The sequence below is a fragment of the Lepisosteus oculatus genome, chromosome 14, assembly GCF_040954835.1.
Source record: "Lepisosteus oculatus isolate fLepOcu1 chromosome 14, fLepOcu1.hap2, whole genome shotgun sequence".
Lineage (NCBI taxonomy): Eukaryota > Metazoa > Chordata > Actinopteri > Semionotiformes > Lepisosteidae > Lepisosteus > Lepisosteus oculatus.
In genome coordinates, this window is record NC_090709.1 from 39,863,648 (window position 1) to 39,884,485 (window position 20,838).

Here is a 20,838-nt window from a genome sequence, read left to right on the forward strand (position 1 = left end):
CACGCCGGGTGTGCTTTCAGAGCAGGGCAGCGAGACTCCTGCTACAGTATGATTTCGGGCAGGCAGAGCGAGAGAGAGAGAAACAGAGAGAGAGAGAGAGAGAGAGGGATCAAAACTGAAGTTCTGTTCTCATTCCTCCCTGACTCATAAAGAAGATCAGGACTGCAGGACCAGGACTGGACACACACACACACACACACACACTGACCCCTCCAGGACCAGCAGGGTGAGAGCGCCCCCCGCTGGCCCCACTGACACCTCTCCCAGCAGCAGTCTTAGTTTTTCCCCCAGGAGTCTCCCTTCCAGGTACTGGCCAGGCTCACACCTGCTGGGCTCCAGGGGAAGGGCGATGGAGCTGCTGGGTGACTCCATCTCTGTAACGCTGGTGTGCGTTCAGTAACCTTGTGCAGCACACGTGTTCGGTGTGACACAACACCCACAGCGCTGCTGTTCGCCCTGCACTGTTACCCTCTGCAGTCAACCTCTCCTTTGTAACCCCTGCCTGTAGAGGCAGCTTTTAAACACAGACCTGCGTCTACTCAACTATAATAATAACACTTTTAGAAGAAACGTACAAAAAGTGATCTTAAAAGAGAAGGGAGCAGAGTTGAGCCCCTTCACACCGAGTTTAAAAACCACTCCACAGCCCAGCAGTGTAAGGGAAATCGCGTCACAGCTCTCAGAATAAGACACTGACTCTCACACGCCCTGAGGCGCTGTGCTTGTCCTGGAGAGATACAGAGCAGAGAGTGATCACAGGGACAGGGTGAGAATGAGTGTGGACACTGAGAGAGGACTGCTGCTGGTGCTGCTACTCAACACTGCTCACCTCAGCACAGGTAAGAGCCTCCCTCCTCAACACACTGCACCTCGCAGGACAGGTACAAGACACACACTGCAGTCTGATCGTCAGTGTGATTCAGTAGATCAGACAGAGAGGAGAGACACACTGCAGTCTGATCGTCAGTGTGATTCAGTAGATCAGAGAGAGGAGACACACTGCAGTCTGATCGTCAGTGTGGATTCAGTAGATCAGACAGAGAGGAGACACACACTGCAGTCTGATCGTCAGTGTGATTCAGTAGATCAGACAGAGAGGAGACACACACTGCAGTCTGATCGTCAGTGTGATTCAGTAGATCAGACAGAGAGGAGACACATCAGATCAGACATGCTTACAGCCCAGCAGTGTAAGGGAAATTGTGTCACAGCTCTCAGTATAAGACACCGACTCACACACCCTGAGGCGCTGTGCTTGTCCTGGAGAGATACAGAGCAGAGAGTGATCACAGGGACAGGGTGAGAATGAGTGTGGACACTGAGAGAGGACTGCTGCTGGTGCTGCTACTCCACACTGCTCACCTCAGCACAGGTAAGAGCCTCCCTCCTGCGTGAGAACCGGCACTGAGAGAATGAGGAACCGGTGTTCAGGAGCTCGGCGCAGGAAGTGCTATTTGAAGTCCTGTCCCCAGCGTGCGCAGCGATCGATGTGAGCAGTTCAGTACCAGACTCGAGAGGTGCTGAACATTATTATTTTACTGGCTAATTCGTCATTGCAACTGTGGAGGAAAACATGAGCTGACAATCTCTGTGGTACAGACAGTCAGAAGCTGTAGTCTGCTGGTAAAGATTGTGATGCTGTATCTCAGCTCATCAAACAGCAGGTCTTGTCATAGAACAGTGTGTTTCATGAAGCTCCCTGTTTTGGAAAGAGTTGAGGATAAAGAGAAAATCGGGCTAGTGCTTGTAAAATCCCCTCAGAGAACAGTACTTGAATGAGTATTATTTTTATAGAGCTTGGTATTCAACAGAGACCTCTACCGACCAGAATGACTCACTGTACCATTTCTCTTTTAATGGGTCTTTTCACGGACCTTTTCCCCCAGGTGACACTGTGTTTTTCTCCACTGTGGGAGGGAGTGTCACTCTGCCCTGTAGAGGAGTGAACAGGACAGACTGTTCCACAACTACATGGGTCTTCAGCTCCAGACCTCAGAGAGCAGCTGTTGAACTGGTTACTCTGGGGAGGATCAGAGACCAGAAGCCAGGGAGAGTGAGTCTGGGGTCTGACTGCTCTCTGCACGTCCACACTCTCAGCACACAGGACGCTGGACAGTATGTCTGTCAGCAGTTTGTCAATGGCCAGCAGCAAGGACAGGATTCTACTGTCTATCTGTCCCTCCTCACCAGTAAGTCTCTTTCAGTTTCATACCGCCGAATCTCAAATACATTTCTGATCATTCAAATAGGTTTTGTGTTTCTGAAGCAGAATTTTAATGGTTACACAGCCAACACATGAGTTAAAAACACAGTTGGATTATAATGTAATAAAATTATTCTCTTGCACCGAAACCCCTTCTAACTTAAAATCCCCGAATTCGTGAGAGCTCTCAATGGAAACCAAAACAAACCTATAAAAGGTCACCTCTGTCTAAGATAACACAGGTATAAAAAATGAGCTTCACTTTTAGATCACATTAGCAAGATAATCTGTGAATTACTGCAGTACTCTGCACTGCTTCAGACAAGACATGGAAATCACACTGATAAAGGATCTGTAACCTGGAGTATCTGTGCAACACTGTCTTTAAACTGGTGCTCACTGACTGCACTGTTCCCTGATACTACACTACCAGCAAACTGACTATTCTCACTCACTCTGAACATGGAAGCCTGTGCTCAGTTTGTTGGGCCCTCCAGATAGGGGGTGGTCTGTAAACTCTGCACTAAGTGCTACTGTGTGCTGAGGTGGAGAACACTGTGCCGCAGGACAGATGTCTGCAGAAGAGGCTCTCAGTCCTTCCTGTGCTCCTCAGGGGCCAACAGCTCTGTCCTCTCTGCTCAGCCCTGAGTCAGTCCTGCTCTGTGACCTGTGATCTCGTCTCTCTGTTTCCCAGTTCAAGTCTCTCCAGGGGCAGAGCTGAGGACCGGCAGCACTGTGACTCTGCACTGTCTCCTAAACACTTACTGGGGTCCTGCACGCTGTCTCTCATACCTACAAGCATCAATTAAAGTGATCTGGGTGACTGAGACAGGAGCTGAGCTGCAGGGAGACAGATACCAGATCAGCTCCTCTCTCTGCAGCTCCAATCTGACTGTGAGACTGCAGCCCTCAGACCACAGCAGGCAGTGGAGATGTGATGTAACACAGGAGCGAGCAGTGAAGTTCACACACAGATACTCCACTCTGCCCACAGGTACAGATTGTATGACTCCTGGACAGAGTGCAGAAATAACAATTTAATTCTTATTAGCATACGACAAAATGTGCCAAAATTAGTTGCCAAAATTGTTGATTTCTAAATTGCAGAATACAAGAAGTATTAAAGATAACAACACCGTCAATCATTTAACAATTAACATTGTGTTCCTGTGGTATAGTAAGGGATTCACAAAGAATTCACTTACTGTACCTCTAAAACACAATACAGGTCTGCTGTCATTTTGCACACTGCAGACCAATCGTAGCCCTTAATCCTCTGCTGGAGAAACAGATTTCCTTCAGTCCCTGAGAGTGAGCCTGTCTCGTACCAGAGCACACTGACACGAGGACAATGATGTGGGCGTTGCCTTGAGAGGGGTGCAGGAACGGGGGCTTCATTCTCAAGTGCTGGAGGACACACAGCAGGGTTTAGACTCTAGGACAGTTTGACAAGCACACAACCATCAAGAGAAAAGAGTCTGTTCTGTGTGGTTCTCACTACACCTGTGTTTCTTAACAGGCAAAGCAACTAAAACGACAGAATCACATTCTACAACAACTCCAACAACAACTTGTAGAACTCCAGGAAAACCTCCATCTACAGTAGGTAATGACTCCTCATTCTTAATCCCAGACAGAGGACAGCTCTGAATGCTCTGATTCATTAGTCTTATCTGTGCTCTATTATATCATCTGTAGTCGAGCTGGCACTGAGACTGACCACTTTCCTCATTGTCCTGATCATCCCTCTGGTCATTGGAGTCACTATCTATACCAAGAGGAGGAACAGCAAACTCACAGGCAAGTAACAGAGCAGTGGAGTCAGTCTAGAGCAGGTCTGTCCACAGGCTGTAAACTCCAGTAAAGGAGCAGTGGAGTCAGTCTAGAGCAGGTCCGTCCACAGGCTGTAAACTCCAGTAACGGAGCAGTGGAGTCAGTCTAGAGCAGGTCCGTCCACAGGCTGTAAACTCCAGTAAGAGAGCAGTGGAGTCAGTCTAGAGCAGGTCTGTTCACAGGCTGTAAACTCCAGTAACAGAGCAGTGGAGTCATTCTAGAGCAGGTCAGTCCACAGGCTGTAAACTCCAGTAACAGAGCAGTGGATTCATTCTAGAGCAGGTCCGTCCACAGGCTGTAAACTCCAGTAACAGAGCAGTGGAGTCAGTCTAGAGCAGGTCCGTTCACAGGCTGTAAACTCCAGTAACAGAGCAGTGGAGTCATTCTAGAGCAGGTCCGTCCACAGGCTGTAAACTCCAGTAACAGAGCAGTGGAGTCAGTCTAGAGCAGGTCTGTCCACAGGCTGTAAACTCCAGTAACAGAGCAGTGGAGTCAGTCTAGAGCAGGTCTGTCCACAGGCTGTAAACTCCAGTAACGGAGCAGTGGAGTCAGTCTAGAGCAGGTCCGTCCACAGGCTGTAAACTCCAGTAACAGAGCAAATTGTGCTTGAAATTCTCACCAGGGACTCTCAGTCTCAGTCCATCAGCTTCAGTTTGTCAGGTGATGGTGATCCTCCTGCTGACTACAGTCTGATCTGATTCTCCCTACAGAAGACTCGTCTCGTGGAACTGCAGGTCCGGTCCCGACTGTGATAAACGAAGAGAAAGGATGTTAGAGGCCCGTGTTCCCTCTGAGCTGAGCTGAATTCCTGTCAAGTGCATTTTAAATAGCAATATGTAAACTAAAATATGAAGTCAGCTCAGGCAGTGTTGTGACACCTTATTCTTCTCTTGGACACTAGGGGGCACTAGGTGACTCATCAGTCAGATACCAGTGAACAGCAGACAGTATCAGTGACCCCTCAGTGTCTTTAACTAGACTGTGTTCAGACTCGGAGTCTCATGAAGGGATGTTGGGGTGGGAGGTCTGAGCCCTGCGTTTTCACTTGAATTCTGGGCTGGGTCTCTGTTCTTTTCACACTCTGATTAAACCACGACCTTGACCAGGACCGTGTGTCAGCTGGTGTCACTTGGTCAGGCTGTAGCTGTGGATGTATACTGTCTGCCCCAGCCCTCATACAGCAGCAGGGCCCAAGGACACACACAGCTAGTTAACCCCGAGTCACAGTGTCTGCACACACACACACAAACAGCCTCTCTGCCCTCCTCTCCAGGGGGAGTAGATACTGCAGTGGTTTCTGCAGCTCTTAAATCAGACTTCCGGTGAGGAGTGACAGAGATCTTCAATAATAAAGACAGAGGTCAGTGTCACAGGAGACATGCTGACCCCTCACGTGTTTAGATAGACCGGCCACAGGAAGCAGGAACTGACAGTGATCTCACAGCGGAGAGCGTTTTCAAGGGCTGGAACGTCTGAACAGACGAGGAGAGACAGAGGTCCGATGTCTGTGTGAGGACAGGACTTGAGGGGCTCCCTGATACAGATCGGAGTCGGGGCTGTGAGCAGAGAGGAGCTCTTACACCCCCACAGCTCAGCCCTGTGAGCAGCAGCTCTGGAACTCAGGAAACAGAGTGATGTTAAAACAATAAAGGTCTGTTTGATCTCCCTCCCCTTCCTGTGGGTTCGATGTGACCGGTGCTGTAGTGAGTGTGAACAGGTAGAGGCTGTTGTGCTGGCAGGAATACGAGCTTCCTGTCGCTGTTTCACAGTCTGTCAAGAGGAGCTCTGGGAGAGGGGTGTCCCTGTGGCTCAGGATCTGCGCCTGTGGCTGGGAGGTTGCCGGTTCGAATCCCGCGGCCGGCAGAGGAATCCTACTCCGTTGGGCCCCTGAGCCAGGCCCTTCACCCCAACTGCTCCAGGGGCGCTGTACAATGGCTGACCCTGCGCTCTGACCCCCAGCTTCTCTCCCTGTCTGTGTGTCTCATGGAGAGCAGGCTGGGGTCTGGGAGAAGACACATTCCTCATGCAAGAGATTGTACAGGGCTGATAAAGTGATCTGAACTCTCTCTTCCATCCTCAGACTCTGAGACAAACTCTCTGACTGTCTTCAAATCCAAACTCAAAACCTTTCCCACCTGTTGCACCAGGGCCTGTGTCTGATCGCCCTTCACCCAACCTCTATAAACCTGGGGGCTCTTGGTTGATTTTTTCTCTTACTTTTTCTGCACAGCGTCCTGCTCTTTGGAAAGGTGCTTCAGCGATGAGAGACATCACTGTTATTAAAGGGTATTTATAGACACAGGATGTGTGCAGACTGGTCACAGGGCCACTGAGGTCGTTTCCTGTGGGTTCAGCTCCTCACCGACTCTCACAGGACAGACAGAAACAGAAACAGGTTGAAATGCCCCAAACTCCACAAACACTGTCTCCCCAGAGCTCCTGGGCTCCCAGTGGGGCCCGGCGGCCCGAGAGCCTGGTTCTGCTGGTCCAGCTCAGGGGGAGAAGTGTCTCTCAGCAGCTCTGGACAGCAGCCCTGCTCCCTCTCCTCACCAGCAGAGTCCTTCCCAGTGACCCGCCAGCAGGACCAGAGACAAGAGGGGACGAGGGGCTGAAACACTCCCTGTCGCCCGTCTCCCCGGGGAAGAGGCTGGACAAGACCCTGGATCAGTCAGACAGCAGCAACAGGAGGAGCGAGACGGGCCTGGATTCCACACCCTGGAGAGAGGAGAGAGAATTCGTCTGGTTTCTTTGTGGAAATGAAGCCCAGAGACTGTCTTCAGCTCAGCTGGAGCTGTTGTACCTGGAGGTGTACAGAACCTCTTGCTGCTGTATTTCAGACACACTGGCTCTTTCCCAGGGGAATAAACTGTGTTCAGTCACTGTTTCAGTGGTTGCTGTGCTCAGTTGACTGTCTCAAGTGAGATGATGCTTATTGATGGTGTGTACAGTGACTGTATCTCAGTGGATACGTGTTTAGTGACCCTGTGTCTCAGTGCTGATGGTGTTCAATGACTCTGTGTCTCAGTAGAGATGTGTTCAGTGACTGTGTCTCAGTAGAGATGTGTTCCCTGACTCTGTGTCCCAGTGCTGATGGCCTGTGTGCAGTGACTCTGTGTCTCAGTGCTGATAGTGTTTAGTGACTCTGTGTCTCGGTACTGATGGTGTTCAGTGATTCTGTGTCCCAGTGCTGACAGTGATCAGTCAGTGACTCTGAGATTCAGTGGTGAACGTGATCACTAATCTCATTAAAAGACCAGCGACAATGAACCTATCAACCAAGTGTGAGATAGAGGCTGGGTGTGTAGAACACGGAAGTGTGCTGTCTTTACCATATTTGTCTGAACATGCTTCACACTGAATCTAAAAGAGACTCAGGCCCAGCAGTGTAAGGGAAATCACGTCACAGCTCTCAGTATAAGACACTGACTCTCACACCCTGAGGCGCTGTGCTTGTCCTGGAGAGATACAGAGCAGAGAGTGATCACAGGGACAGGGTGAGAATGAGTGTGGACACTGAGAGAGGACTGCTGCTGGTGCTGCTACTCAACACTGCTCACCTCGGCACAGGTAAGAGCCTCCCTCCTGCGTGAGAACCGGCGCTGACAGAATAAGGAACCGGTGTGCAGGAGCTCAGCGCAGGAAGTGCTATTTGAAGTCCTGTCCCCAGCGTGCGCCGCGATCGATGTGAGCAGTTCAGTACCAGACTCGAGAGGTGCTGAACATTATTATTTTACTGGCTAATTCGTCATTGCAACTGTGGAGGAACATGAGCTGACAATCTCTGTGGTACAGACAGTCAGAACCTGTAGTCTGCTGGTAAAGATTGTGATGCTGTATCTCAGCTCATCAAACAGCAGGTCTTGTCATAGAACAGTGTGTTTCATGAAGCTCCCTGTTTTGGAAAGAGTTGAGGATAAAGAGAAAATCGGGCTAGTGCTTGTAAAATCCCCTCAGAGAACAGTACTTGAATGAGTATTATTTTTATAGAGCTTGGTATTCAACAGAGACCTCTACTGACCAGAATGACTCACTGTACCATTTCTCTTTTAATGGGTCTTTTCACGGACCTTTTCCCCCAGGTGACACTGTGTTTTTCTCCACTGTGGGAGGGAGTGTCACTCTGCCCTGTAGAGGAGTGATCAGGACAGACTGTTCCACAACTACATGGCTCTTCAGCTCCAGACCTCAGAGAACAGCTGTTGAACTGGTTACTCTGGGGAGGATCGGAGACCAGAAGCCAGGGAGAGTGAGTCTGGGGTCTGACTGCTCTCTGCACGTCCACACTCTCAGCACACAGGACACTGGACTATACACCTGTCAGCAGTTTGTCAATGACCAGCAGCAAGGACAGGATTCTCCTGTCTATCTGTCCCTCCTCACCAGTAAGTCTCTGTCAGTTTCATACCGCCGAATCTCAAATACATTTCTGATCATTCAAATAGGTTTTGTGTTTCTGAAGCAGAATTTTAATGGTTACACAGCCAACACATGAGTTAAAAAAACAGTTGGATCATAATGTAATAAAATTATTCTCTTGCACTGAAACCCCTTCTAACTTAAAATCCCTGAATTCGTGAGAGCTCTCAATGCAAACCAAAACAAACCTTTAAAAGGTCACCTCTGTGTCCAAGATAACACAGGTATAGAAACATGAGCTTCACTTTTAGATCACATTAGCAAGATAATCTGTGAATTACTGCAGTACTCTGCACTGCTTCAGACAAGACATGGAAATCACACTGATAAAGGATCTGTAACTTGGAGTATCTGTGCAACACTGTCTTTAAACTGGTGCTCACTGACTGCACTGTTCCCTGATACTACACTACCAGCAAACTGACTATTCTCACTCACTCTGAACATGGAAGCCTGTGCTCAGTTTGTTGGGCCCTCCAGATAGGGGGTGGTCTGTAAACTCTGCACTAAGTGCTACTGTGTGCTGAGGTGGAAAACACTGTGCAGCAGGACAGATGTCTGCAGAAGAGGCTCTCAGTCCTTCCTGTGCTCCTCAGGGGCCAACTGCTCTGTCCTCTCTGCTCAGCCCTGAGTCAGTCCTACTCTGACCTGTGATCTCGTCTCTCTGTTTCCCAGTTCAAGTCTCTCCAGGGGCAGAGCTGAGGACCGGCAGCACTGTGACTCTACACTGTCTCCTGGACACTTATCGGGGTCCTGCACTCTGTTTCTCATACCTACAAGCATCAATTAAAGTGATCTGGGTGACTGAGACAGGAGCTGAGCTGCAGGGAGACAGATACCAGATCAGCTCCTCTCTCTGCAGCTCCAATCTGACTGTGAGACTGCAGCCCTCAGACCACAGCAGGCAGTGGAGATGTGATGTAACACAGGAGCGAGCAGTGAAGTTCACACACAGATACTCCACTCCGCTCACAGGTACAGATTGTATGACTCCTGGACAGAGTGCAGAAATAACTATTTAATTCTTGTTAACATACGTCAAATTGTGCCAAAATTGTTGATTTCTAAAGTGCAGAATACAAGAAGTATTAAAGATAACAACACCGTCAATCATTTAACAATTAACATTGTGTTCCTGTGGTATAGTGAGGGATTCACAAAGAATTCACTTACTGTACCTCTAAAACACAATGACAATCAGCTGTCATTTTGCACACTGCAGACCTATCGCAGCCCTTAATCCTCTGCTGGAGAAACAGACTTCCTTCAGTCCCTGAGAGTGAGCCTGTCTCGTACCAGAGCACACTGACACGAGGACAATGATGTGGGCGTTGCCTTGAGAGGGGTGCAGGAACAGGGGCTTCATTCTCAAGTGCTGGAGGACACACAGCAGGGTTTAGACTCTAGGACAGTTTGACAAGCACACACCATCAAGAGAAAAGAGTCTGTTCTGTGTGGTTCTCACTACACCTGTGTTTCTTCACAGACAAAGCAACTGTAGCGACTGAATCAACTTCTACAACAACTCCAACCACAACTTCTAAAACAACTCCAACCACAACTCCTACAACAATTCCAGCCACATCTCCTACAACAACTTCAACCTCAACTTCTAGAACAACTCCAACCACAACTCCAGGAAAAACTCCATCTACAGTAGGTAATGACCCCTCATTCTTAATCCCAGACAGAGGACAGCTCTGAATGCTCTGATTCATTAGTCTTATCTGTGCTCTATTATATCACCTATAGTCGAGCTGGCACTGAGACTGACCACTTTCCTCATTGTCCTGATCATCCCTCTGGTCATTGGAGTCACTATCTATACCAAGAGGAGGAACAGCAAACTCACAGGCAAGTAACAGAGCAGTGGAGTCAGTCTAGAGCAGGTCTGTCCACAGGCTGTAAACTCCAGTAACGGAGCAGTGGAGTCAGTCTAGAGCAGGTCCGTCCACAGGCTGTAAACTCCAGTAACGGAGCAGTGGAGTCAGTCTAGAGCAGGTCCGTCCACAGGCTGTAAACTCCAGTAACGGAGCAGTGGAGTCAGTCTAGAGCAGGTCTGTCCACAGGCTGTAAACTCCAGTAACGGAGCAGTGGAGTCAGTCTAGAGCAGGTCTGTCCACAGGCTGTAAACTCCAGTAACGGAGCAGTGGAGTCAGTCTAGAGCAGGTCTGTCCACAGGCTGTAAACTCCAGTAACAGAGCAGTGGAGTCAGTCTAGAGCAGGTCCGTCCACAGGCTATAAAAACCAGTAACGGAGCAGTGGAGTCAGTCTAGAGCAGGTCCGTCCACAGGCTGTAAACTCCAGTAACGGAGCAGTGGAGTCGGTCTAGAGCAGGTCCGTTCACAGGCTGTAAACTCCAGTAACGGAGCAGTGGAGTCGGTCTAGAGCAGGTCCGTACACAGGCTGTAAACTCCAGTAACGGAGCAGTGGAGTCGGTCTAGAGCAGGTCTGTTCACAGGCTGTTAACTCCAGTAACAGAGCAAATTGTGCTTGAAATTCTCACCAGGGACTCTCAGTCTCAGTCCATCAGCTTCAGTTTGTCAGGTGATGGTGATCCTCCTGCTGACTACAGTCTGATCTGATTCTCCCTACAGAAGACTCGTCTCCTGAGGTGGAACTGGAGGTCCGGTCCCGACTGTGACAAACGAAGAGAAAGGATGTTAGAGGCCCGTGTTCCCTCTGAGATGAGCTGAATTCCTGTCAAGTGCATTTTAAATAGCAATATGTAAACTAAAATATGAAGTCAGCTCAGGCAGTGTTGTGACACCTTATTCTTCTCTTGGACACTAGGGGGCACTAGGTGACTCATCAGTCAGATACCAGTGAACAGCAGACAGTATCAGTGACCCCTCAGTGTCTTTAACTAGACTGTGTTCAGACTCGGAGTCTCATGAAGGGATGTTGGGGTGGGAGGTCTGAGCCCTGCGTTTTCACTTGAATTCCGGGCTGGGTCTCTGCTCTGTTCACACTCTGATTAAACCACGACCTTGACCAGGACCGTGTGTCAGCTAGTGTCACTTGGTCAGGCTGTAGCTGTGGATGTATACTGTCTGCCCCAGCCCTCATACAGCAGCAGGGCCCAAGGACACACACAGCTAGTTCACCCCGAGTCACAGTGTCTGCGCACACACACACACAGCCTCTCTGCCCTCCTCTCCAGGGGCAGTAAATACTGCAGTGGTTTCTGCAGCTCTTAAATCAGACTTCCGGTGAGGAGTGACAGAGATCTTCAATAATAAAGACAGAGGTCAGTGTCACAGGAGACATGCTGACCCCTCACATGTTTAGATAGACCGACCACAGGAAGCAGGAACTGACAGTGATCTCACAGCGGAGAGCGTTTTCAAGGGCTGGAACGTCTGAACAGACGAGGAGAGACAGAGGTCCGATGTCTGTGTGAGGACAGGACTTGAGGGGCTCCCTGATACAGATCGGAGTCGGGGCTGTGAGCAGAGAGGAGCTGTCACACCCCCACAGCTCAGCCCTGTGAGCAGCAGCACTGGAACTCAGGAAACAGAGTGATGTTAAAACAATAAAGGTCTGTTTGATCTCCCTCCCCTTCCTGTGGGTTCGATGTGACCGGTGCTGTAGTGAGTGTGAACAGGTAGAGGCTGTTGTGCTGGCAGGGATACGAGCTTTCTGTCGCTGTTTCACAGTCTGTCAAGAGGAGCTCTGGGAGAGGGGTGTCCCTGTGGCTCAGGATCTGCGCCTGTGGCTGGGAGGTTGCCGGTTCGAATCCCGCGGCCGGCAGAGGAATCCTACTCCGTTGGGCCCCTGAGCAAGGCCCTTCACCCCCACTGCTCCAGGGGCGCTGTATAAATGGCTGACCCTGCGCTCTGACCCCCAGCTTCTCTCTCCCTGTCTGTGTGTCTCATGGAGAGCAGGCTGGGGTATGTGAAAAGACACATTCCTCATGCAAGAGATTGTACAGGGCTGATAAAGTGATCTGAACTCTCTCTTCCATCCTCAGACTCTGAGACAAACTCTCTGACTGTCTTCAAATCCAAACTCAAAGCCTTTCCCACCTGTTGCACCAGGGCCTGTGTCTGATCGCCCTTCACCCAATCTCTATAAACCTGGGGGCTCTTGGTTGATTTTTTCTCGTACTTTTTCTGCACAGCGTCCTGCTCTTTGGAAAGGTGCTTCAGCGATGAGAGACATCACTGTTATTAAAGGGTATTTATAGACACAGGATGTGTGCAGACTGGTCACAGGGCCACTGAGGTCGTTTCCTGTGGGTTCAGCTCCTCACCGACTCTCACAGGACGGACAGAAACAGAAACAGGTTGAAATGCCCCAAACTCCACAAACACTGTCTCCCCAGAGCTCCTGGGCTCCCAGCGGGGCCCGGCGGCCCGAGAGCCTGGTTCTGCTGGTCCAGCTCAGGGGGAGAAGTGTCTCTCAGCAGCTCTGGACAGCAGCCCTGCTCCCTCTCCTCACCAGCAGAGTCCTTCCCAGTGACCCGCCAGCAGGACCAGAGACAAGAGGGGACGAGGGGCTGAAACACTCCCTGTCACTCGTCTCCCCGGGGAAGAGGCTGGACAAGACCCTGGATCAGTCAGACAGCAGCAACAGGAGGAGCGAGACGGGCCTGGATTCCACACCCTGGAGAGAGGAGAGAGAATTCGTCTGGTTTCTTTGTGGAAATGAAGCCCAGAGACTGTCTTCAGCTCAGCTGGAGCTGTTGTACCTGGAGATGTACAGAACCTCTTGCTGCTGTATTTCAGACACACTGGCTCTTTCTCAGGGGAATAAACTGTGTTCAGTGACTGTTTCAGTGGTTGCTGTGTTCAGTTGACTGTCTCAAGTGAGATGATGCTTATTGATGGTGTGTACACTGACTGTATCTCAGTGGATACGTGTTTAGTGACCCTGTGTCTCAGTGCTGATGGTGTTCAATGACTCTGTGTCTCAGTAGAGATGTGTTCAGTGACTGTGTCTCAGTAGAGATGTGTTCCCTGACTCTGTGTCCCAGTGCTGATGGCCTGTGTGCAGTGACTCTGTGTCTCAGTGCTGATAGTGTTTAGTGACTCTGTGTCTCAGTACTGATGGTGTTCAGTGATTCTGTGTCCCAGTGCTGACAGTGATCAGTCAGTGACTCTGAGATTCAGTGGTGAACGTGATCACTTATCTCATTAAAAGACCAGCGACAATGAACCTATTAACCAAGTGTGAGATAGAGGCTGGGTGTGTAGAACACGGAAGTGTACTTTCTTTACCATATTTGTCTGAAAATGCTTCACACTCAATTTAAAAAAACTCAGGCCCAGCAGTGTAACGGAAATTGCGTCACAGCTCTCAGTATAAGACACTGACTCTCACGCCCTGAGGCGCTGTGCTTGTCCTGGAGAGATACTGAGCAGAGAGTGATCACAGGGACAGGGTGAGAATGAGTGTGGACACTGAGAGAGGACTGCTGCTGGTGCTGCTACTCAACACTGCTCACCTCGGCACAGGTAAGAGCCTCCCTCCTCAACACACTGCACCTCACAGGACACGTACAAGACACACACTGCAGTCTGATCGTCAGTGTGATTCAGCAGATCAGACAGAGAGAAGACACACACTGCAGTCTGATCGTCAGTGTGATTCAGTAGATCAGACAGAGAGGAGACACACACTGCAGTCTGATCGTCAGTGTGATTCAGTAGATCAGACAGAGAGAAGACACACACTGCAGTCTGATCGTCAGTGTGATTCAGTAGATCAGACAGAGAGAAGACACACACTGCAGTCTGATCGTCAGTGTGATTCAGTAGATCAGACAGAGAGGAGACACACACTGCAGTCTGATCGTCAGTGTGATTCAGTAGATCAGACAGAGAGGAGACACACACTGCAGTCTGATCGTCAGTGTGATTCAGTAGATCAGACAGAGAGGAGACACATCAGATCAGAAACGCTTACAGCCCAGCAGTGTAAGGGAAATTGTGTCACAGCTCTCAGTATAAGACACCGACTCACACACCCTGAGGCGCTGTGCTTGTCCTGGAGAGATACAGAGCAGAGAGTGATCACAGGGACAGGGTGAGAATGAGTGTGGACACTGAGAGAGGACTGCTGCTGGTGCTGCTACTCCACACTGCTCACCTCAGCACAGGTAAGAGCCTCCCTCCTGCGTGAGAACCGGCACTGAGAGAATGAGGAACCGGTGTGCAGGAGCTCGGCGCAGGAAGCGTTATTTGAAGTCCTGTCCCCAGCGTGCGCAGCGATCGATGTGAGCAGTTCAGTACCAGACTCGAGAGGTGCTGAACATTATTATTTTACTGGCTAATTCGTCATTGCAACTGTGGAGGAACATGAGCTGACAATCTCTGTGGTACAGTCAGAAGCTGTAGTCTGCTGGTAAAGATTTTGATGCTGTATCTCAGCTCATCAAACAGCAGGTCTTGTCATAGAACAGTGTGTTTCATGAAGCTCCCTGTTTTGGAAAGAGTTGAGGATAAAGAGAAAATCGGGCTAGTGCTTGTAAAATCCCCTCAGAGAACAGTACTTGAATGAGTATTATTTTTATAGAGCTTGGTATTCAACAGAGACCTGTACCGACCAGAATGACTCACTGTACCATTTCTCTTTTAATGGGTCTTTTCACGGACCTTTTCCCCCAGGTGACACTGTGTTTTTCTCCACTGTGGGAGGGAGTGTCACTCTGCCCTGTAGAGGAGTGAACAGGACAGACTGTTCCACAACTACATGGGTCTTCAGCTCCAGACCTCAGAGAGCAGCTGTTGAACTGGTTACTCTGGGGAGGATCAGAGACCAGAAGCCAGGGAGAGTGAGTCTGGGGTCTGATTGCTCTCTGCACGTCCACACTCTCAGCACACAGGACGCTGGACAGTATGTCTGTCAGCAGTTTGTCAATGACCAGCAGCAAGGACAGGATTCTACTGTCTATCTGTCCCTCCTCACCAGTAAGTCTCGAGTCAGTTTCATACCGCCGAATCTCAAATACATTTCTGATCATTCAAATAGGTTTTGTGTTTCTGAAGCAGAATTTTAATGGTTACACAGCCAACACATGAGTTAAAAACACAGTTGGATCATAATGTAATAAAATTATTCTCTTGCACTGAAACCCCTTCTAACTTAAAATCCCTGAATTCGTGAGAGCTCTCAATGCAAACCAAAACAAACCTATAAAAGGTCACCTCTGTGTCCAAGATAACACAGGTATAGAAACATGAGCTTCACTTTTAGATCACATTAGCAAGATAATCTGTGAATTACTGCAGTACTCTGCACTGCTTCAGACAAGACATGGAAATCACACTGATAAAGGATCTGTAACCTGGAGTATCTGTGCAACACTGTCTTTAAACTGGTGCTCACTGACTGCACTGTTCCCTGATACTACACTACCAGCAAAGACTATTCTCACTCACTCTGAACATGGAAGCCTGTGCTCAGTTTGTTGGGCCCTCCAGATAGGGGGTGGTCTGTAAACTCTGCACTAAGTGCTACTGTGTGCTGAGGTGGAGAACACTGTGCCGCAGGACAGATGTCTGCAGAAGAGGCTCTCAGTCCTTCCTGTGCTCCTCAGGGGCCAACTGCTCTGTCCTCTCTGCTCAGCCCTGAGTCAGTCCTGCTCTGTGACCTGTGATCTCGTCTCTCTGTTTCCCAGTTCAAGTCTCTCCAGGGGCAGAGCTCAGGACCGGCAGCACTGTGACTCTACACTGTCTCCTGGACACTTATCGGGGTCCTGCACTCTGTCTCTCATACCTACACTCTTATACAGTGAGCTGGGTGACTGAGACAGGAGCTGAGCTGCAGGGAGACAGATACCAGATCAGCTCCTCTCTCTGCAGCTCCACACTGACTGTGAGACTGCAGCCCTCAGACCACAGCAGGCAGTGGAGATGTGCTGTAACACAGGATCGAGCAGTGAAGTTCACACACAGATACTCCACTCTGCTCACAGGTACAGATTGTATGACTCCTGGCCAGGGTACAGAATTAACTTCTCAATTCTCAATGTCACAGGTGTTTTCTTCTCTCAATGGGCAATGAGATCCTTCATTCATACAGTCAAACCAACCTTTGGTTTCTACAGCACAGAGCACAACAAGTACTAAATGTATTATCACCTCGACTCTTAAAGTAAGATCCCAATTAAGAAGAATTAACAACCGGTAATTCACCCATAATTAATTTACAGTATGTCTACGAGACAATGACAGTCTGCTGTCATTTTGCACACTGCAGACCTATCGCAGCCCTTAATCCTCTGCTGGAGAAACAGACTTCCTTCAGTCCCTGAGAGTGAGCCTGTCTCGTACCAGAGCACACTGACACGAGGACAACGATGTGGGCGTTGCCTTGAGAGGGGTGCAGGAACGGGGGCTTCATTCTCAAGTGCTGGAGGACACACAGCAGGGTTTAGACTCTAGGACAGTTTGACAAGCACACACCATCAAGAGAAAAGAGTCTGTTCTGTGTGGTTCTCACTACACCTGTGTTTCTTCACAGGCAAAGCAACTGTGACGACTGAATCAACTTCTACAACAACTCCAACCACAATTCCTACATCAACTCCAACCTCGACTCCTACATCAACTCCAACCTCGACTCCTACATCAACTCCAACCTCAACTCCTACATCAACTCCAACCTCGACTCCTACATCAACTCCAACCTCAACCCCTACATCAACTCCAACCTCAACTCCAACCTCTACTATGACAACCTCCTCTCCCAGAGTCTCCAATCCAGCACCTCAAACCTCGACTCCTCCTACAGCTCCTCTCTCACCAGGTACTGATCTCTCTCTGGACCCTCGGGGGTCCCGGCAGATCCCTGTGGACCAGGGGGCTCCGTGTCCGAGCGGCGCTCTGCCCACTCAGGACCCAGCACGGTCCACAGTCCACAGTGAGGGGCTGTGACAGGGAGATCACAGCCGGAAACACCTGGCAGGCCGCGTCTCTCCCAGTCTGAGGGGGGGTAGTTCTTCCTGCTGGTTGAAACTGCAGACAGCCTCTCCACAGGTCTGTGATGCTCTGTTGTCTGGAGGGAGGAGCTGTCAGCTGACCAGGAGAAGTGTCTTTAAACACGGACAGAGTGACCTGTCACTGCTCTTACACTCCAGGGCTGAGTTTCCACGGGCTGACTGCAGCTCAGTGACCGAATCTGCAGGTTCGCTCCTGGAGTCAGACTGGGAGGTCATTACCGGCAGGAAAGAGCTCCCTCTACTGGACAGCACTGTGCACTGCACTGTAACTGTCTGTCCATCCTCCTCTCCTCCTCCAGTCTCTCTCTCACTGTCCATCCTTCTCTCCCCCTCCAGTCTCTCTCTCACTGTCTGTCCATCCTCTCCTCCTCCAGTCTCTCTCACTGTCTGCCCATCCTCCGCTCCTCGTCCAGTCTCTCACCCTGTCTGTCCATCCTCTCCTCCTCCAGTCTCTCTCTCACTGTCTGTCCATCCTGCTCTCCCCCTCCAGTCTCTCTCTCACTGTCTGTCCATCCTCCTCTCCCCCTCCAGTCTCCCGGACGATGCTCATTCTCATCCCTGTTGCCGTGGTGATGGCGGGAGCTGGGGTCTGTGTGCTGGTCCTCAGGGCCCGGAGGCGAGCAGGTGAGACACTCAGCTCAGGGTCGTGACCCCCAGCCAGTGGGCGCGTGTGTGTGTGTGTGTGTGTATAATTGCGTACAGGTGTGTGTGTGAGTGTGTATATGTGCGTACAGGTGTGTGTGTGTGTGTGAGAGTGTGTTTGAGTGTGTGAGTGTGACAGTGTGACTGTGTTTGGCCACATCAGTGTTTTCCCTGTGATACACTGGCATCCTACCCAGCCTGTACCCCCTGTGCCCTCTGTCTGCCCCGTCCGTCTCTGATGCCCCCACACCCCTCTCTTAGAGCAGAGCCGCACCTGAGGACGAGTCTGCCCTGCCCAGTGCCCAGCCTGTACCCCCTGTGCCCTCTGTCTGCCCCGTCCGTCTCTGAACCCCCACACCCCTCTCTAAGAGCAGAGCCGCACCTGAGGACGAGTCTGCCCTGCCCAGTGCCCAGACTGTACCCCCTGTGCCCTCTTTTTGCCCCGACGGTCTCTGATGCCCCCACACCCCTCTCTAAGAGCAGAGCCGCACCTGAGGACGAGTCTGCCCTGCCCAGTGCCCAGCCTGTACCCCCTGTGCCCTCTTTTTGCCCCGACGGTCTCTGATGCCCCCACACCCCTCTCTGAGAGCAGAGCCGCACCTGAGGAGGAGTCTGCCCTGCCCAGTGCCCAGCCTGTACCCCCTGTGCCCTCTGTCTGCCCCGTCCAGCTCTGAACCCCCACACCCCTCTCTAAGAGCAGAGCCGCACCTGAGGACGAGTCTGCCCTGCCCAGTGCCCAGCCTGTACCCCCTGTGCCCTCTTTTTGCCCCGACGGTCTCTGACGCCCCCACACCCCTCTCTGAGAGCAGAGCCGCACCTGAGGAGGAGTCTGCCCTGCCGCAGTGCCCAGCCTGTCCCGAAGGGGGCAGCGTGGCACAGTTCACACCCGGGCCGCGGAGCCCGGCGGCGCTCTCGGCTCTGACCCGACTCGTGTTTTCCAGGCAGCGGGAACGAGGCTGGGAAGGGAGAGGCCGCAGAGGTAAGTAAGACCCCCCGCGCCCTCGCGGGACCAGCCCCTCGGACAGGTCTGGCTCAGACATGCCTTGCTGCCCAGCTCCTCCTGCCCCGCTGGGAAAGACAGCAATATTCCCAGAGCTGCTTTCACAGCACTGAAAGTACATTCCTTCCTGCTCCAGAGGACCTCCAGAGGACCAGGGGCAGGGTCATTCAGAACCGGCATTTCCGGAACGAAACGCTTAATAGACTCGATATAGACCTGAGCAAGATGGCCGCCATCTATAGCTCAGGAGTACCAGCTGACCCGCTGCTGGAAAAGGCCTATGCAAGGAGACACGGGCGAGCTACATCAGGACACAGGATATAAATGACCCTTCCCCCCGGGTCCTCTTACACACTGCTCAGCTGGAAGAAAACGCCCTTTTCCACGAAAGACCGAACCTTTCGCGTTCATCCGCGGAGGTTCAGAAATCGATCTGATAAAAAAACAAAACAAACAGGGCACGGTAGGTTTGGAGGCAGAGTAATTCACGGCCTAGTTCAGGAGGGTGAGGCAAGTGTTTCTCTCGCGCGAAATGGGCAATATCGGTGAACTGTCCTTCCCGTCTCTCCCTCACAGAGTGACCCCACCGACCTCTCCTACGCCACGGTCAACTTCAGCGCAGCCAGACAGAGAGACCGGGCTCCTGCTGCCCAAAGCACAGAGTACGCCACACTCAGACTGGGCTAGAGGACACAGCCTCTCCACACTGACTCACTGCTAAAGCACACTGCTGCCCAGAGCACAGAGTACGCCACACTCAGACTGCGCCACAGGACACAGCCTCTCCACACTGACTCACTGCTAAAGCACACTGCTGCCCAGAGCACAGAGTACGCCACACTCAGACTGGGCCAGAGGACACAGCCTCTCCACACTGACTCACTGCTAAAGCACACTGCTGCCCAGAGCACAGAGTACGCCACACTCAGACTGCGCCAGAGGACACAGCCTCTCCACACTGACTCACTGCTAAAGCACACTGCTGCCCAGAGCACAGAGTACGCCACACTCAGACTGCGCCACAGGACACAGCCTCTCCACACTGACTCACTGCTAAAGCACACTGCTGCCCAGAGCACAGAGTACGCCACACTCAGACTGCGCCACAGGACACAGCCTCTCCACACTGACTCACTGCTAAAGCACACTGCTGCCCAGAGCACAGAGTACGCCACAGTCAGACTGCGCCAGAGGACACAGCCTCTCCACACTGACTCACTGCTAAAGCACACTGCTGCCCAGAGCACAGAGTACGCCACAGTCAGACTGGGCCAGAGGACACAGCCTCTCCACACTGACTCACTGCTAAAGCACACTGCTGCCCAGAGCACAGAGTACGCCACAGTCAGACTGCGCCAGAGGACACAGCCTCTCCACACTGACTCACTGCTAAAGCACACTGCTGCCCAGAGCACAGAGTACGCCACAGTCAGACTGGGCCAGAGGACACAGCCTCTCCACACTGACTCACTGCTAAAGCACACTGCTGCCCAGAGCACAGAGTACGCCACAGTCAGACTGCGCCAGAGGACACAGCCTCTCCACACTGACTCACTGCTAAAGCACACTGCTGCCCAGAGCACAGAGTACGCCACACTCAGACTGCGCCAGAGGACACAGCCTCTCCACACTGACTCACTGCTAAAGCACACTGCTGCCCAGAGCACAGAGTACGCCACAGTCAGACTGCGCCAGAGGACACAGCCTCTCCACACTGACTCACTTCTAAAGCACACTGCTGCCCAGAGCACAGAGTACGCCACACTCAGACTGCGCCAGAGGACACAGGCTCTCCAC

The 20,838-nt window shown here is 51.4% G+C and overlaps 3 protein-coding genes across 3 annotated transcripts; all 3 read left to right on the forward strand.

Moving 5' to 3' along the window:
* Positions 1–1,260: 1,260 nt before the first annotated feature.
* LOC138242617 (uncharacterized) lies at positions 1,261–6,607 on the forward strand. Its single transcript, XM_069198160.1, has 6 exons — positions 1,261–1,372; positions 1,887–2,189; positions 2,898–3,197; positions 3,723–3,809; positions 3,902–4,003; positions 6,471–6,607. Exons 1-6 carry the CDS (start codon positions 1,306–1,308, stop codon positions 6,605–6,607), a joined length of 996 nt encoding a protein of 331 aa, XP_069054261.1. The 5' UTR covers positions 1,261–1,305.
* Positions 6,608–7,464: 857 nt separating this feature from the next.
* Positions 7,465–10,156, forward strand: LOC138242618 (exocyst complex component 5-like). The gene is made up of 4 exons (XM_069198161.1): positions 7,465–7,603; positions 8,116–8,418; positions 9,128–9,427; positions 9,939–10,156. Exons 1-4 carry the CDS (start codon positions 7,537–7,539, stop codon positions 10,154–10,156), a joined length of 888 nt encoding a protein of 295 aa, XP_069054262.1. The 5' UTR covers positions 7,465–7,536.
* Positions 10,157–14,448: 4,292 nt separating this feature from the next.
* LOC138242619 (uncharacterized) lies at positions 14,449–19,728 on the forward strand. The gene is made up of 7 exons (XM_069198162.1): positions 14,449–14,555; positions 15,064–15,366; positions 16,077–16,373; positions 16,922–17,206; positions 17,931–18,023; positions 18,983–19,323; positions 19,618–19,728. Exons 1-7 carry the CDS (start codon positions 14,489–14,491, stop codon positions 19,726–19,728), a joined length of 1,497 nt encoding a protein of 498 aa, XP_069054263.1. The 5' UTR covers positions 14,449–14,488.
* Positions 19,729–20,838: the final 1,110 nt, after the last annotated feature.

Coding starts and splice junctions, on each gene's coding strand:
- LOC138242618 (XM_069198161.1), top strand. CDS start 7,537: ATGAGTGTGGACACTGAGAGAGGACTGCTGCTGGTGCTGCTACTCAAC. Junction 8,419..9,127: donor CTATCTGTCCCTCCTCACCA/GTAAGTCTCTGT, acceptor TCTGTTTCCCAG/TTCAAGTCTCTCCAGGGGCA. Junction 9,428..9,938: donor ATACTCCACTCCGCTCACAG/GTACAGATTGTA, acceptor GTTTCTTCACAG/ACAAAGCAACTGTAGCGACT.
- LOC138242617 (XM_069198160.1), top strand. CDS start 1,306: ATGAGTGTGGACACTGAGAGAGGACTGCTGCTGGTGCTGCTACTCCAC. Junction 2,190..2,897: donor CTATCTGTCCCTCCTCACCA/GTAAGTCTCTTT, acceptor TCTGTTTCCCAG/TTCAAGTCTCTCCAGGGGCA. Junction 3,198..3,722: donor ATACTCCACTCTGCCCACAG/GTACAGATTGTA, acceptor GTTTCTTAACAG/GCAAAGCAACTAAAACGACA.
- LOC138242619 (XM_069198162.1), top strand. CDS start 14,489: ATGAGTGTGGACACTGAGAGAGGACTGCTGCTGGTGCTGCTACTCCAC. Junction 15,367..16,076: donor CTATCTGTCCCTCCTCACCA/GTAAGTCTCGAG, acceptor TCTGTTTCCCAG/TTCAAGTCTCTCCAGGGGCA. Junction 18,024..18,982: donor CAGGGCCCGGAGGCGAGCAG/GTGAGACACTCA, acceptor CGTGTTTTCCAG/GCAGCGGGAACGAGGCTGGG.